The 14,176-nt window shown below is 40.5% G+C and overlaps 1 protein-coding gene across 1 annotated transcript in view; it reads right to left on the bottom strand.

Annotated features, from left to right (window-relative positions):
* Positions 1-14,176, bottom strand: part of tg (thyroglobulin) — a 370,830-nt gene that overhangs the window by 278,534 nt on the left and 78,120 nt on the right. The window contains exons 21-22 of the mRNA XM_060824055.1: positions 7,455-7,625; positions 2,990-3,112 (exon numbers count right to left, since the gene is read on the bottom strand). Of these exons, the coding sequence (XP_060680038.1) occupies positions 2,990-3,112; positions 7,455-7,625 (294 nt within the window). The remainder of the gene's footprint in view (positions 1-2,989; positions 3,113-7,454; positions 7,626-14,176) is intronic.

Raw genomic sequence — 14,176 nt, 5'->3', positions numbered from 1 at the left:
ATGACTGAGGTGTAAGAGGGAGACTACTGTGGAACTATTTACCATAATTCTATGAGCTTTAAAATTGTTATGGCTAAGGATAGATCTGGTCTACAAGTTAAAATTCTAAATTGGGGCAAGGCTAATTTTGATGGTATTGTGCAGGAACTTTTAAAAGTTGATTGGGGGAAGCGATTCACAGATAAGGGGACATTTGGCAAGTGAGAGGTTTTCAAAAGTGGGATAATGATAGCTCAGGGCTAGCATGTCCCTATTAGTGTGAAGGGCAAGGTTGGCAGAAGTAGGGAGCACTAGATGGCTAAGAGATAGCTTTAACAGATAGGTAAAGGAGAACGCAAAGAGATTCTACAAGTATATTGAGGGCAAAACAGTAACTATAGAGAATAGGACACTTAAAGATCAATGAGACAGTCTATGAGCAGAACCACAGGAGATGGGTGAAATCCTAAACAAATATATCTAATCAGTATTTACAGTGGAGAAAGACATAAATAGTGGGAAATAAATAGTGATATCTTGAAAAGAGTTCACATTACAGAAGATGAGGTGCTGAAGGCCTTAAAATGCATAAAAGTAGATAAATTCTGGGACTTTGATTGAATGCATCAGAGGACATTGTGGGAAACTGGGGGAAGAAATTAGAAGACCCTTAGCAGAGGTATTTGTATCATTGACAGTCAAGGTGAGGTGCCAGAAGATTGAGGGTGGGTAATGTGCCATTATTTAAAAAAGGCTGCAAGGAAAGTCCAGGGAGCTACAAACCAGTAACTTGACATAAGTGCTGGGTATGTTGTTGGCGGGGATCCTGAGAGACAGAACCTACATGTATTTGATCAGCAATAGTCAACATGGCTCTGTGTGCTGGAAATGGTGTCTCACAAATTTGACTGAATTTTTTGAAGAGGTGATGAAGAGGATATATGAAAGCAGAATGGTAGATATGGTTAATATGGACTTCAGCAAGGCCTTTGACAAAATATAGCATGGTAGTGTGGTTAATAAGGTTAGATCACATAGGATCCAGAAGGAGCTAACCAACTGAATACAAAATTGGCTTGATGATAGAAGTCTGAGGGTGGTAGTAGAGAGTTGTCCTTCAGACTGGAGGCTTGTGACCAATGGTGTGCCACAAGAATTGGTGCTGGCGCCACTATTGTTCATCATTCATAGAAGTGATTTGGATGATAATATAAGAGGCATGGTTAGTAATTTTGCAGATGACACCAAAATTGGTGGTATAGTGTTCAGTGAATAAGGTTATCTTGATCAACTGAGCCAATGGGCCAAGGAATGGCAGATGGAGTTTAACTCCGATAAATGTGAGGTAATGCTCTTTGGTAAGATAAACCAGGGGAGGAGTTCCATAGTAAATGGTAGGGCCCTGGGGGGGTGTTGTCGGACAGATAGATCTAGGATACATAATTCCTTGAAAGTGGAGTCACAAGTAGATAGGGTGGTAAAGAAGGCTTTTAGCATGCATCTCTTCTTGGTCAGAGCATTGGGTACTAGAGTTGGGATGTCATGTTGCAGCTGTACAAAACATTGGTAAGGCCTCATTTGGACTACTGCATACATTTTTGGTTGCCCTCCCATCGGAAGGATGTCATTGAACTGAAAAGGGTGCAAAACAGATTTACAAGCACACCATCAAGACTGGAAAGTTTGAGTTATAAGGAGAGGCTGGATAGGCTGGGACTTCTTTCTTTGAAGCATTGAAAACTAAATGGTAGCCTTATAAAGGTTTGTAAAATCACGCGGACCATAGATAAACCAAGGTCTTTCCCACGGGGCATAGGGTTAAGGTGAGAGAGGAACAATTTAACAGGGCCCTAGATGAGTTGCCAGAGGAAGTGATAAAAGTGTGCCCATTTACAAAATTTAAGACAGTTGGACAGATATCTGGATAGGAAAGGTCTAAAGGGATATTGGTCAATGTAGGCAAATGGGACTATTCAGTTGAGGAAAACTAGTCGGCATGGATGAATTGGGCCATATGGCCTACTTCCATGCTGTATGATTCTATGACTCTATAGCATGAGCTTGTAAGCATCATTATCAACAGCTCGCCCACAAAAGTTACTTCATTGTTAATTGATTTCCCAAGCCAATTTACCTGAATATTTCTGTGTCCATGCCATAACATCATTGGTGTTGGCAGGCAAGCTGGAGTGGTGCGGCCATTTTCTCAAAACAGACAGGTTAAAAGGTAGTAAGAAAGTGAACAGTGATCATGGGGTCTTAATGTTGAGGCTAATCTTGGAAATGCCAATTATAAGACCAAAGGACCATAAGACATAGGAGTGGAAGTAAGGCCATTCGGCCCATCGAGTCCACTCTGCCATTCAATCATGGCTGATGGGCATTTCAACTCCACTTACCAGCATTCTCCCCGTAGCCCTTAATTCCTTGTGACATCAAGAATTTATCAACTTATCAAGCTAGCATTCTAGAATGAAGCTATTAAATGGGAAGAGGAATCAAAATGGATATAGCACAGATCAACAGGAATATTAAAGAGCAAAGCAGCCTCGGGACAACAAATAAGGCATTCAGGTACAGTTGAGATATGTTCCAATGAGAGAAAAAGAGACTGCAGCTAAATCCAGAGGGCCCTGGAAGATGGAAACATATTTAATTAACTTGTATGAGTTTTTTGATGAGCTAACGGAAATGATTATTTCTGGTACTTCTGTTGATATTGTGTTGAACAACATCCAAAAGACTTCTAATAAAATGTCACATAATACCACAGCAGCAAGGGTGAAGACCATGGTATAAAAGGAAAAGTGATAACATGCATACTATGCTGATTGACAGGGAATGGAGCAATGGAGAACAGGGAAGGAGCAGGGGTGTGGTTAGCTGTAATGTTTCTACTGATCACTAGCACAAACAGAACAGGGTAAATATTTGCCATCAGTCTGTAACCATTGTAAAATTCTTGTGAATGAAATGATGAAGCAATCAGAGCAAGCTTGACTTATCTGACCTGTGAAACAATCTAGAAGCTGTCTCTGACGATCAGCCTGCACTGGTAAAACTTTGATGATGTCTGTGCCTTCTGAGTTCAGAATCAGCTGGGATTCATCAACACTTTCAAACTGTCGGAACACTTCAGGTGGAAAAATAAAAAAAACAATATTGTTTAAGAAATATAAGAATCAATAAATGAGTAAAAATTATTCCCCTGATAATTGATGCTTGTCTTACTCTCTCCTTGGCTATCCAGGTTGTGTGTACTGAAAGGAATCAAAAGGCAGACATGGAATATGCCATTAATGGAGAGTTTGGATATATTGGCTTTATACAATATCATACAGGATTATGAAGACAAGTAAAATACAAATGAAAATGGAGCTTTATGAAGTACATTTTTTAGAGACACACATATAGTTCTTCTCCCTGTTTGTGTCCCTTGATTAGTTTTAACTTTGTCTTACTACATACAGTGATGCTTTCCTATTCCTACTACAAATTATTTGTACTATGTCATCTGCAATACCATTACTCCTCAGAGGTTATCTTGCAAAATTTCAAATTATCCATTCATCCTGAAATCTTAACTAATCCACCCCTGGACTAATGACCTTCCAAATCAACAGCCTGCCCACTCAGCACAAATCTACACTGTGCACAGTTTAAACTTCTGATTCTACTCTCAGATACTTGTTCAGTGTCATTTATCTTTTTGCTATTGCACTTCCCTGACTGAGAACAGCCAATTACTGGGATCTTACTTTGTGCTCATGGGTGACCATGAGTACGATTTCCCAAATACTTATGGTTTCAAATGGAATATCCCAAATTGTCAATCTCCTGAGTAAGTGGAGTGAATTACTGGCTTCCTGTGTTATTCACCCACCATCTTCAGTTGGTTGCAAAATCTCAGGAAGTGTGGTGGCCACCCTGGACCCTCTCTGATCCTCAAGGTGCATTGTTATTGGGAAGAGATTGAAGTTATTGAATTCCTTAAGGAAGATTATTTCATGAAGGTTTCCAGCATGACTTCTGTATTAATTGCCCATACCTGCTGGTCAAATGCAAGCTGATTAAGACTAAAGTTTCGGGTACATCTAAACAGGCTATTTCCTGAGGGTTTCGGACCTTTAATGGCCCACCTCCAGCACTAAATGGGATGCACATAAGATGACCTTTTTGTACTACCTTGTAATCGGTTAACTGCATGTGCTTTCCCTAAAGTTTACCCTGCAGGATATGGTCCAGTGTTGGATTCACCCTTTCAACTGCTGTGCTATCTACTTGAAACTGATAGAGAAGGCTTCCACCTTTGCTTGCTGAAACTTAGGAATTAAACAAGCTGTTTCTGCCCTTAAGTCTGAATCAGTGGTGTCTTCACAATAGGATGCATGCTTCTCAACTCAAGCGGTCTTAGATCAAACTCCTTTACCTGCCTTTTTTATCCTGAAATACTCTCTCATATCTCTCGTTAATCATCCCTTTGTTTCCCAATACTCGCTCTCACTTTTGTCTTCACACTTTCTCTTTCTCTTCTTTCTCCTTCATGTCTCTTGGTCCTTCCTTCCCTTCTTATTGAAATTCTAATTGCCTCTGCCCCAAGTTTAAACTCGCTACTGCTACATTTTCCATTTCAGCATCATTGATTTGCACCCGCAAACTGATGGTTATGTTTTAAAAAATTCAGGCTTTCTGACTTCCAATGGATTTCCAATTTCAAGTGCTTCGCTAAACTTGTTAACTCTTTGTGAGTCAAAAGTTTTAAATCTTCAGAAGTAACTTTGCCTAATACTGCTAGGAATGCAGTGGCATCAAACATAGACATCGCTATCCTGTAACAGTGCAAACTCAAGAAAGCCTCTTGCAGGTTTTTTAAAAAAAATTAGTTTCAAAGTGACTATTTAGTTACTTCAGTACTTGCATTTCATCTGTTAGTTCAAACAGTGTCCACAAGCTCCCAATTTGTTGTGGCCAAATCCCAATGAGACCCAATCCACTCTGACCAGACCCCGGGTGAGGTTCTCCAAGTTATTATAGTTCCACACAGAATACTCCAATTTATCAAACTTCTGGGTGAGAAAGGATGAACAGGCTCCCTTTCTTTATTCACTCACCCCTTTAGTTAGTTTAGATTAGATTAGATTTACAGTGTGGAAACAGGCCCTTCGGCCCAACAAGTCCACACCGACCCGCCAAAGCGAAACCCACCCATACCCCTACATTTACCCCTTACCTAACACTACGGACAATTTTAGCATGGCCAATTCACCTGACCCGCACATCTTTGTGACTGTGGGAGGAAACCGGAGCACCCGGAGGAAACCCACGCTGACACGGGGAGAACGTGCAAACTCCACACAGTCAGTCGCCTGAGTCGGGAATTGAACCCGGGTCTTCAGGCGCTGTGAGGCAGCAGTGCTAACCACTGTGCCACCGTGCCGCCCACTAAGTTGTAACAAGCTTAATTTAAAAAAGAATCCCTCCCTTGTGGTGCCTTTCTCACTGACCCAAATAAGTTTATATTTTAAAAGGAGTCAATATGACCAGGCTTTCTTGAATTAAGAGAAGAGTATGTTTATTAATTACTAAGCACAAGAAGAAAGAATAATGTAACACACATATCTGCAGATTAGAAATGTGAAGTGACTTCAAAAAAAGATAAAACTTAAAAGACATATGGGTCAGTCCCTGAGTTATTCATGAAGAATGAATCGAGGATGTTGACAGTTCAGCAATTGATTTCAGAATCCTTGATTTTTTTCAAGTTAGTTGAATTTCTTTTGCACTGTTTCCTTTTTCTGGAGGTTTTCTGGCAGCAGTCAGAGTGAGGAAGTCTTTCTTTTAACCTACTTCCATTTGACTAGCTTGCTGGCTGGCTGTGGAGAATGTGCAAACTCCACACAGACACTCAGAGCAAAATTTATTTTACCTGCAATGCTGGAGTGACGAGTGGGTGGCTCTCAAACTGTGACAATCACAGCACACTTGAGCTCAAATGTAGGTTGGGATACATGAGTATCTCAGCCCACAGGCATTCACATTTGCCTCAGTTTATTAGGTCACCATCTTCCACTGGCACATCTTAATCCACTGACACACCAAGACCAGAGCTGAGCTGGCATTTTTTATATACCTCTGCTCTTGCATATTCATGAAAGGAGAAGACACAAAACATGTCTCTCAGTTGTCTTTTTGTCCAACATATTCACAGTTGGAGATAATTCCCAGGAGATTGCAGTCAGTCTTACTGCACTGTTTTTTAGATTACTTACAGTGTGGAAACAGGCTCGGAGAGTGGGTGACTTGATGGACTGAATGGCCTGCTTCCACACTATAGGGATTCTATGAAATCAATAACGTGAGCATGTGAATTATGTCATAGATCGACTCAGATGGTTAGGTCTAGGATCTGTTTAGTTTCCTTTTGTTTAAAATGTGTTACTTCAACTTCCAAACTGTTTAGGAACTGGGAGGAAGAACATTGGAGAAAAATAGTTCCACTATATTTCACCTGGTTATTCATTTGGCTCATTCAATTTGGGTGAAAGTGAGGACTGCAGATGCTGGAGATCAGAGTCAAAAAGTGTGGCACTGGAAAAGCACAGCTGGTCAGACAGCATCTGAGAAGCAGGAGAGTCGACATTGACTCCGTATGGTTGGAGGGTCCCAAGGTGCAAGATGAGGTGGTCTTCCTCCCGGTGTTAGGTGGCTAGGATTTGGCGATGGAGGAGGTCCAGGACTTGTATGTCCTTGGCAGAGTGGGAGGGAGAGTTGAAGTTTTCAGCCGCAGGGCAGTGGGATTGATTGATGCATGTGTCCAGGAGATGATTTCTGAAATGGTCTGCAAATTGGCAGAACACCTCATCTTCCACCTTGGGACCCTCCAACCACACCAGATCAATGTCAATTTCACTAGTTTCCTGATCTCCCCTACGCACCCCCCTCCCCCAACTTTATCCCAGATCCAACCCTCCAACTTGGCACTGCTCTCATGACCTGTCCTACCTGGCCATCTTCCTTCCCACCTACCTGCTCCTTCCTCCACTCCAAGCTATCACCATCACCCCCATATTCATCCACGTGTCGCATTTTGAGCTACCTTACCTGCAGCTCCAACCCCCCCCCGCCACGCCCCACACCATTTATCTCTCAGCCTCCTTGGGTCCCCCACCCCCTACCCTGCGCATGAAGAGCTTATTCCCGAATCATTGATTCTCCTGCTCCTTGGATGGTATCTGACTGGCTGTGCTTTTCCACCATCACACTTTTTGACTCATTCAATCTGGATGGCAGGTACGGTCACAAAGGGAAATCCAATCACAAAAGCACTGGCAGTTAGGAAGCTTGAACTATCAAAGAACGGGATAATGAGTGACAATGGGGCGTAATGTTCATTCAAACAGTAAACACATCCTTTGATTAAATTGCACTGTAACAAGCCAAGAAGAATTCAAATTATCTAAAACACATCTACTCACCAATGCAATCAGACTCAGTGAGAGGGCTGACGGTTTCAGTCCAAGGCAATTGCTCTCCATTCAAAGTGACACAGAAAGATTTCTGAGTGTCGGCATTTTGCTGAGCTGCTCTATATTGTCCTAGAGAATCACAAGCTGGATTCCAAGGACTGGTTTCACACTCTGTTAAACCTGTTAGAGTCACATAGGTAAATGTATGGAGTATCTGGGAATTTGTCAACAGAATAAAATATCTTCCTTACCTGCAAATGTTTATTTTTCCCTAATGGTGGGAAAGTAGCAAAAGGCCACTATTCTTTTCTACACTGGTGCCAAAGCCTGATTTTGATGATATATAAAATTCAGTTTGGACACTAGGAAGAGCCTTATTAGCAAAACCAAACTGAAGTTTTGTAATGAACGGTAGTTTTCCCTTCTGCTGAGCAAAACACTTACCTTGGCCATGCTGTTCAATAATATTATCAGCAGCCCAGTGAGTCAAAATAAAAATCTATAAAGCAGAGATGATCAGGACTACCAAGGATAGTTTGTGGTCCTCTGTTCCCTGTCAGTTTCCATCATTCCATCATTCCCCCTCCCTTTAAACTCCAGGATCCTCTTCCCAGAGATACCTTGCTGCTTGAGCTTCTCCCATCACAGCCATCTGTTAACATCTTCCACCAGAAATGATCAAACAGCTACTGGAGAGAGGGGGCACATTCAGATGAGGCCATGCTGTTAACCTCTGCCAGGCATCCAACTCAAGGTCAATGCCCAGGATTGAGTTCACTCCCAGTGAGAGTCAAAATCAGGTCTTTTGTCAAAGTTTGAAACTTTGAAGTGAAATCACTGATTTTTTTGGCATTGTCAATCAGAATGGACTATTTATTGTGGCAAAGGGTAGAAATGCAAAGACATTGACAATTGATAGAGTAGTGATAATATTGAATTGAGTTTATAAGGTGTTGGATTTGCAAAATAAGAGTCAGAGTCCAACTTTCTTCTGTCAGTGGCTTCAAGGGGCAGTTAGACATGGTTTGAAGGGCTAAGAGATTTAGGGACACAAAAGAGAAAGCGAGGAACAGGATTCTTTAGTCTACAAGACTGCTACAACAGCTAATGAAATTATGGCTGAGCCGTGGTCTAACTCCATGCATCAGTATGTGCCCCAATCCTGTAATATTAATCAATTTCAGTTTTAAGTGCAACTATTAATCTTACATCAATTGCTATATGTTGTATTGGAAGGAACTCAAAGTTTTTTGTAAAAGGGATCCAAATTGAGCCGTTGCCTTCTGTGTGAAATCAGTGTAAAAAAATACATCAAAGAGTCTACAGTAGTTGGATGATACATGCTGATCATTCCACAATGTCATAGCTAAGATCAACTGCAATTCCAGGGATTCATTACTGCTGTTCTGTGATGGCAACAGAAGACAGCCTGTGTGGCCACAAAGCGGAACATCAGATGACTGGATCCTGCTTCCAAATTTTAATTTTAACTTAAATCACTGTCATTCCTGCAAACCCTGTGGTCCCAGGTTTGTCAACAATGAAGTCTGAGAAACATCAATCAAGAGTCTCAGTCATCAAAAATAATCAGAATATATGACTGAACCCTATTGGTCAACCAACTGCATGACCACAGATGACCTGGTCATTGAAGTCACTGTTGTTTGATATAGAATAAATAGTCTGCAGTACTGTGTTTATAAAATTATAAGTAACTGCTTCAAAAGTATGTAAAGTATTGTGGGACAAGGGAATATGGAAGACCCCATGTGAAATTCTGTTGTTTCATTGATTTCTTTCATTGCTAGATACTTTTAGCAAAATATTTTGTGCTCATAAAAATGTGCTAGGAGGCTGGAAGTGTGTGTGAAGAAGTGGATAAAGAAATCAGAGGCCATGTAGGGTCAGCAAAAGAGATTGGAGCAGGACTGCAGGCGTGGTTGGTAATGGGAACGGCAGGAGAGAAAGATCAGAGGAGATTTGAAATGGGAATAGATTAGAGGTTAGGCTGGGAAATGAACTATGAAGCAAGGATAGCAGAGGGGACAATCAGAAGCCATCAGTGCAATTGAGTTCTGAAGGAGATTTGTATTGGACTTACAGCATTAACTCTATTACTCTGTCCACAGATGCTACCAGACCTGTTGAGATTCTCCAACAGTTTCTAATTCGATTACATTAGGGGATGTGAGTGTTGACAACAGCAGTTCTGGAAGGTTGGACAGATCAGATGATGAAGCAGCAGAGAGGTCAGAGGTAAAGTGGTAAAAGGCAGGGAACTAGAAAAGCATAAACATATTCAATATGGATTTAAATATAATACTTACACAGGTGAGCTGAAAAAGCTCCAGCAGACACTGTCCTTTTTCCTTCTGGACATTTTCTACACTTTACATTTCCCACAGTCTCCTGATAAAATCCATGTTGGCACAGAATGCAGGTGCCATCCTGAAAGAAGCTGCCAGCTGGGCATACAACTGTGAAAGGAAAGGACTATAATTTTTCATCTATTTTCATAACATAAAAAAGCAAATTGGCTTCAACATCACCCAATGAAGCAATACTAAATTAATCACAGGATTACTGTGGAGCAATAGCAGGTCACTTAGCCCGTTATGTCTGAGTAAATTGGCTTTGTGCTAATCTCCTATCTTTCCCTTATAACCCTGAACACTATATCTCTTTAAATAATCATCTAATGCCTTCTTGAATGCCCCAATTGGTCCTGCAGCCATTACACTTCTTGGAAGCGAATTCTAGGCTCTAACTACCCACTCTGTAAAAATGATTTTCCTCACATGGCATTTGCTTCTTTTCCACAGTACTTTAAACATGCACTTCTGGTTCTCAATCAGTTCTCAAAAGGGAACAGCTACTCTTTATCTGCTCTGTTCAAATCCTCAAGATTTTGAAACTTTCTATCAAATCTCCTCTTAGCCATCTCCTCTCCAAAGAAGAAACAGTTCCAAATTCTCTGATCTTCCTGCATAACTGTTGGTTCTCATCCCTGGAACCATTCTTATAAAACTCTTCTTCACTTTCTCCAATTCATTCACAGCATTTCTAAAGTGTTGGGCCCAGAATACAATACTCCAGATGGGGTCTAACTAGTATCTTACAAAAGTTCATCATAACCTCCCTACTCTTGTACGCTGTGTCACTATTTATGAAATCGAGAAATTTGTGTTTTGTTAAGTGCTCCCTCTACCTGGTCCAGCCACCTTGAATGTCATACAAGCCAAGTTTCATACTATCTCTCCTTAGCCATTTTTGTTCTCTAATGAGGCTAATTTGTACTCATTCAGGAATGTCAGTTTTCAAATTTTTCTTGTGAAGTATGCGCACAGAGACATATCAAGCCTCCCTATGCACTATCTCAGTGAGCACTCAGAAGATCAGGTAAAAATGGATCATAGGTACATAATAAATTTGCCAGTACACTATTGCACAGATTTAGTGACATTTAGCAACTAGAATTTAGTTCTTTTGTCCATGCTTGGTTCAAACTTAATTTAATGAGGTGTGGAAGAGTAAATAAGCCTCTGCAAACTACCTCTAAATTATATCACTGAAGAGGGCTGGATCTATATTCTAACTAATCTAGTTATAAGGTACAAAACAGAAATTGTTTCAGTTTCCTATGTCCCATGATTCATGTTTACTCTGCCATGAACTCACAAATCTGCAGCTGTGGGCTTCATTAGTCAGACTTCAACACCACCATCACCATCCTCTGAGTCTGTTTGCTCCACAGTTTGCACTGTCACTATCTCTACTTTCAAAGGTATAATTGAAAACCATTTAAAGCAAAATAGAACAATCAGCCACCAACACAATTAAAAAAGAGCAATCAGCATGATATTAGGCTTGTCTAAAATCACTGAATCCTGAAGTAATAGATACTCTTGATAACAGGAATATAATATCTTTGGACTTTCAAAAATACTTTATTATTAACCTCATGATTAAAATCAGAGCATATTGAATCAGAACACAGATGGCAGAAAGCATAGCGAGCTAATTACACTGCAAGAAAACAAGAGTGTACATTAAGAGTAGTTACACAAATTGGCAAAAACATTAGAATCAGAGATTAGTGGTGAGGTCATTGTTTTTCACAATTCACTTTACCAATTTGGATGCAGAAATCAAAATAGTATTTCAAATTTACAATTAACATCAGTTTAGAATGGCAGATGGTAGTAGGTGAACTTAACACAAAAAAATTAATAAAATGCCAAAGACTTTGATAAGCCTACAGATTCAGTATACAATTAGTAATTGTTCACAGTATAATTAATTACAAGGTGTTGGATTTTGATCAGAATAAAGCTTATATAATCAGACTCTAAATGGAGCAGAAGTATGTTGAGATATATGTTCACAGATCTTTTGAAACTAGCGCTTCAGATTAATAAAGCCATTAAAAAAGTAGAAACTAAACATTGGGGTTAATTTAAAGGAGATTAAATTAACACAAGGAGAAGTTATGTTAAATTTGACATGAAATTTGGTTTATCTACACTTGACATAATATTCACAATTCAGGACTCCACATTTTCAAAGGATAAAGCAGGTGATATGACCTTGAAAGGATTATTAACAGGAAAGGCTGAATGAGCTTTTGCCTTTGGAAAACAAGATTGGTCACTTGAGATTTTAAGATTATGGGTGGAATTTAACACTCTCCCTTTTTCAGGCTTGGTGGTAGTGGTGGAATTTATGGGGGTGGGAAAATGTACAGAAGGATTCTGCCACCTCTATGCTTCCATACAGACTAAATGTGGGACTAATCATGTAAGGCATTCAACCTGCCACCACTAGCATTAACCCTGAGCAGGAGCTTGCCATTTGGAAAGCATAAGAAGCAAACCCATCAGGGATTGCTTGTAAATTCCTAATGTGGGGAAGGAGGGTAGTTCCCTCATTACCAGGCACTTAATTCCTAACCAAGGGACCCAGCATCAGTAAGGGGGTGCCAATTGAAAGCCACCCCATGCCCTTAGTGCGAACCTATATCTCGCCTTGCAATCCACACTAAAAGAATTCCCTGCCCCTGACTCCTACCATCATTCACTATAGGACCTGACATTGAGCAACAATAATGGATCTTGGATGGATATCATCCCACCAGCAGCCGCTGACTCATTGGCTGGCACCACTTTGTGTATGGATCTTCCATCTGACGAGTGCTTGCTCTTGGGGAAGGACTGCTGCTCTTCAGTTAAGTACCTGAGTTGCACTTAATACAGTGGTCTGATACTAAAAGAAGGACATTGGACTCTTGCTCACTCGACATAAAGCACTCACCAGCCCTACAACCTCCATTAAAAGCCAACCAATGCAGTATCCATGCAGAAATATTTCCAATTGCAAAGGAGTTCAAAACTAGAGCCTAAAATTATAAAGTTGACAGTAATAAACTTGCAGGAGGAATTCAGGAGAAACCTCTTCATCAAAGGAGTGGTAAGAATGTGCAACCACAAGGAGTAGTTGAAACAAACAGCAAAGATCAATGCGATCGAGATAAGCACACGAGAGTAAAAGGAATAGAAGAAGTCACCAAGAGTTGAATAAAGGATGGAGCAAAAAGATGTGTGTGGTGTCGACAGCCTGTCAGTTCTGAAATTGCATAGACCAGTTAGGTCAAGTGGTTGATGCAATCCAATATTGTTTGCTCTGTGTGCTCCATTGTTCAAGCATATATCTCACAAATATCTCCATGCTCTGAGAACACGTAAGACTTGGTCATCCTATCACTTTTTTCATTTATCGTCTCTTTGGCATTCAAATAAAATATTTCCCACAAGGGAGCTACTATTTTCAAAATAGGTTGCATTCTTAGAGCACATTTCACAACCTCTGCACATCTCAAAGTGTTTTAAAGTCAGTCAAGTACTTTAACTACCTTAGGTGTAAGGGAAGGAGCAACAACAGCTAATTTGTGACACAGCAGTCACATAAACAGCAATAAACAGAGAAATTATGTTTAAAAGTCATGTGGGGTCTGGACAGCGTAAATTGGGAGAAACTGTTCCAACTCCTGAAAGATCAAGTAGTTAGAGTCTGGAGTGTGCTGTGTGAGAGTGTGACGCAGACAGTTCCAATTGATGCAATTAAAATGGAAAGTGCTGTTTGAAAGGGAAGTGAGTAGGGTTACAGGGAGATGGCAGGAGAATGGTATTAATTGATATGCTTATTCAGACAGCCAGTGCAGACATGATAGGGTGAATGGTGTCATTGACTAAGCCAGACCACTCAAAACATTCTGAAGCAGGCAGCTCAGACCATAACTTTGCAATTTGTTTCGGTAAGTGTACAGAGAAAATAAACGGGATTAAGTTAGCTAGGTTGACTACTAGATTTTAAAACAGACAAAAGTGTATTCACAAAATTACACAATGAAACACAAAGAACAGAATAAAAACCCCTACAAAACTATGCCTATCCAACTGGACTTAATTATGCTGCTCCGAATATACACAACAGTCCCAAGAAGCAACTCCCTTTAAAACCCAGTATAAACGGAACACATGCTTACAGGTTGAAGTTGAAGGGCAGAAAAGAGAGAGAGAGTTTCCACATAGCTCCCTGTTGAACTCCTCACCAGCTCAAGACTGAAATAAAAGCTGCTCAGCTCAGCTAGTTAGAGAGTTAACCATTCCCTTCTCTTTATACAGGTCACTTCTAAAACATGGTGGAAGTGGGTACTGCCGATGCTGAGATTAGAG

Source organism: Hemiscyllium ocellatum, chromosome 4, assembly GCF_020745735.1.
Source record: "Hemiscyllium ocellatum isolate sHemOce1 chromosome 4, sHemOce1.pat.X.cur, whole genome shotgun sequence".
NCBI classification, from domain to species: domain Eukaryota; kingdom Metazoa; phylum Chordata; class Chondrichthyes; order Orectolobiformes; family Hemiscylliidae; genus Hemiscyllium; species Hemiscyllium ocellatum.
This window is presented reverse-complemented; position numbering and strand designations above follow the sequence as displayed.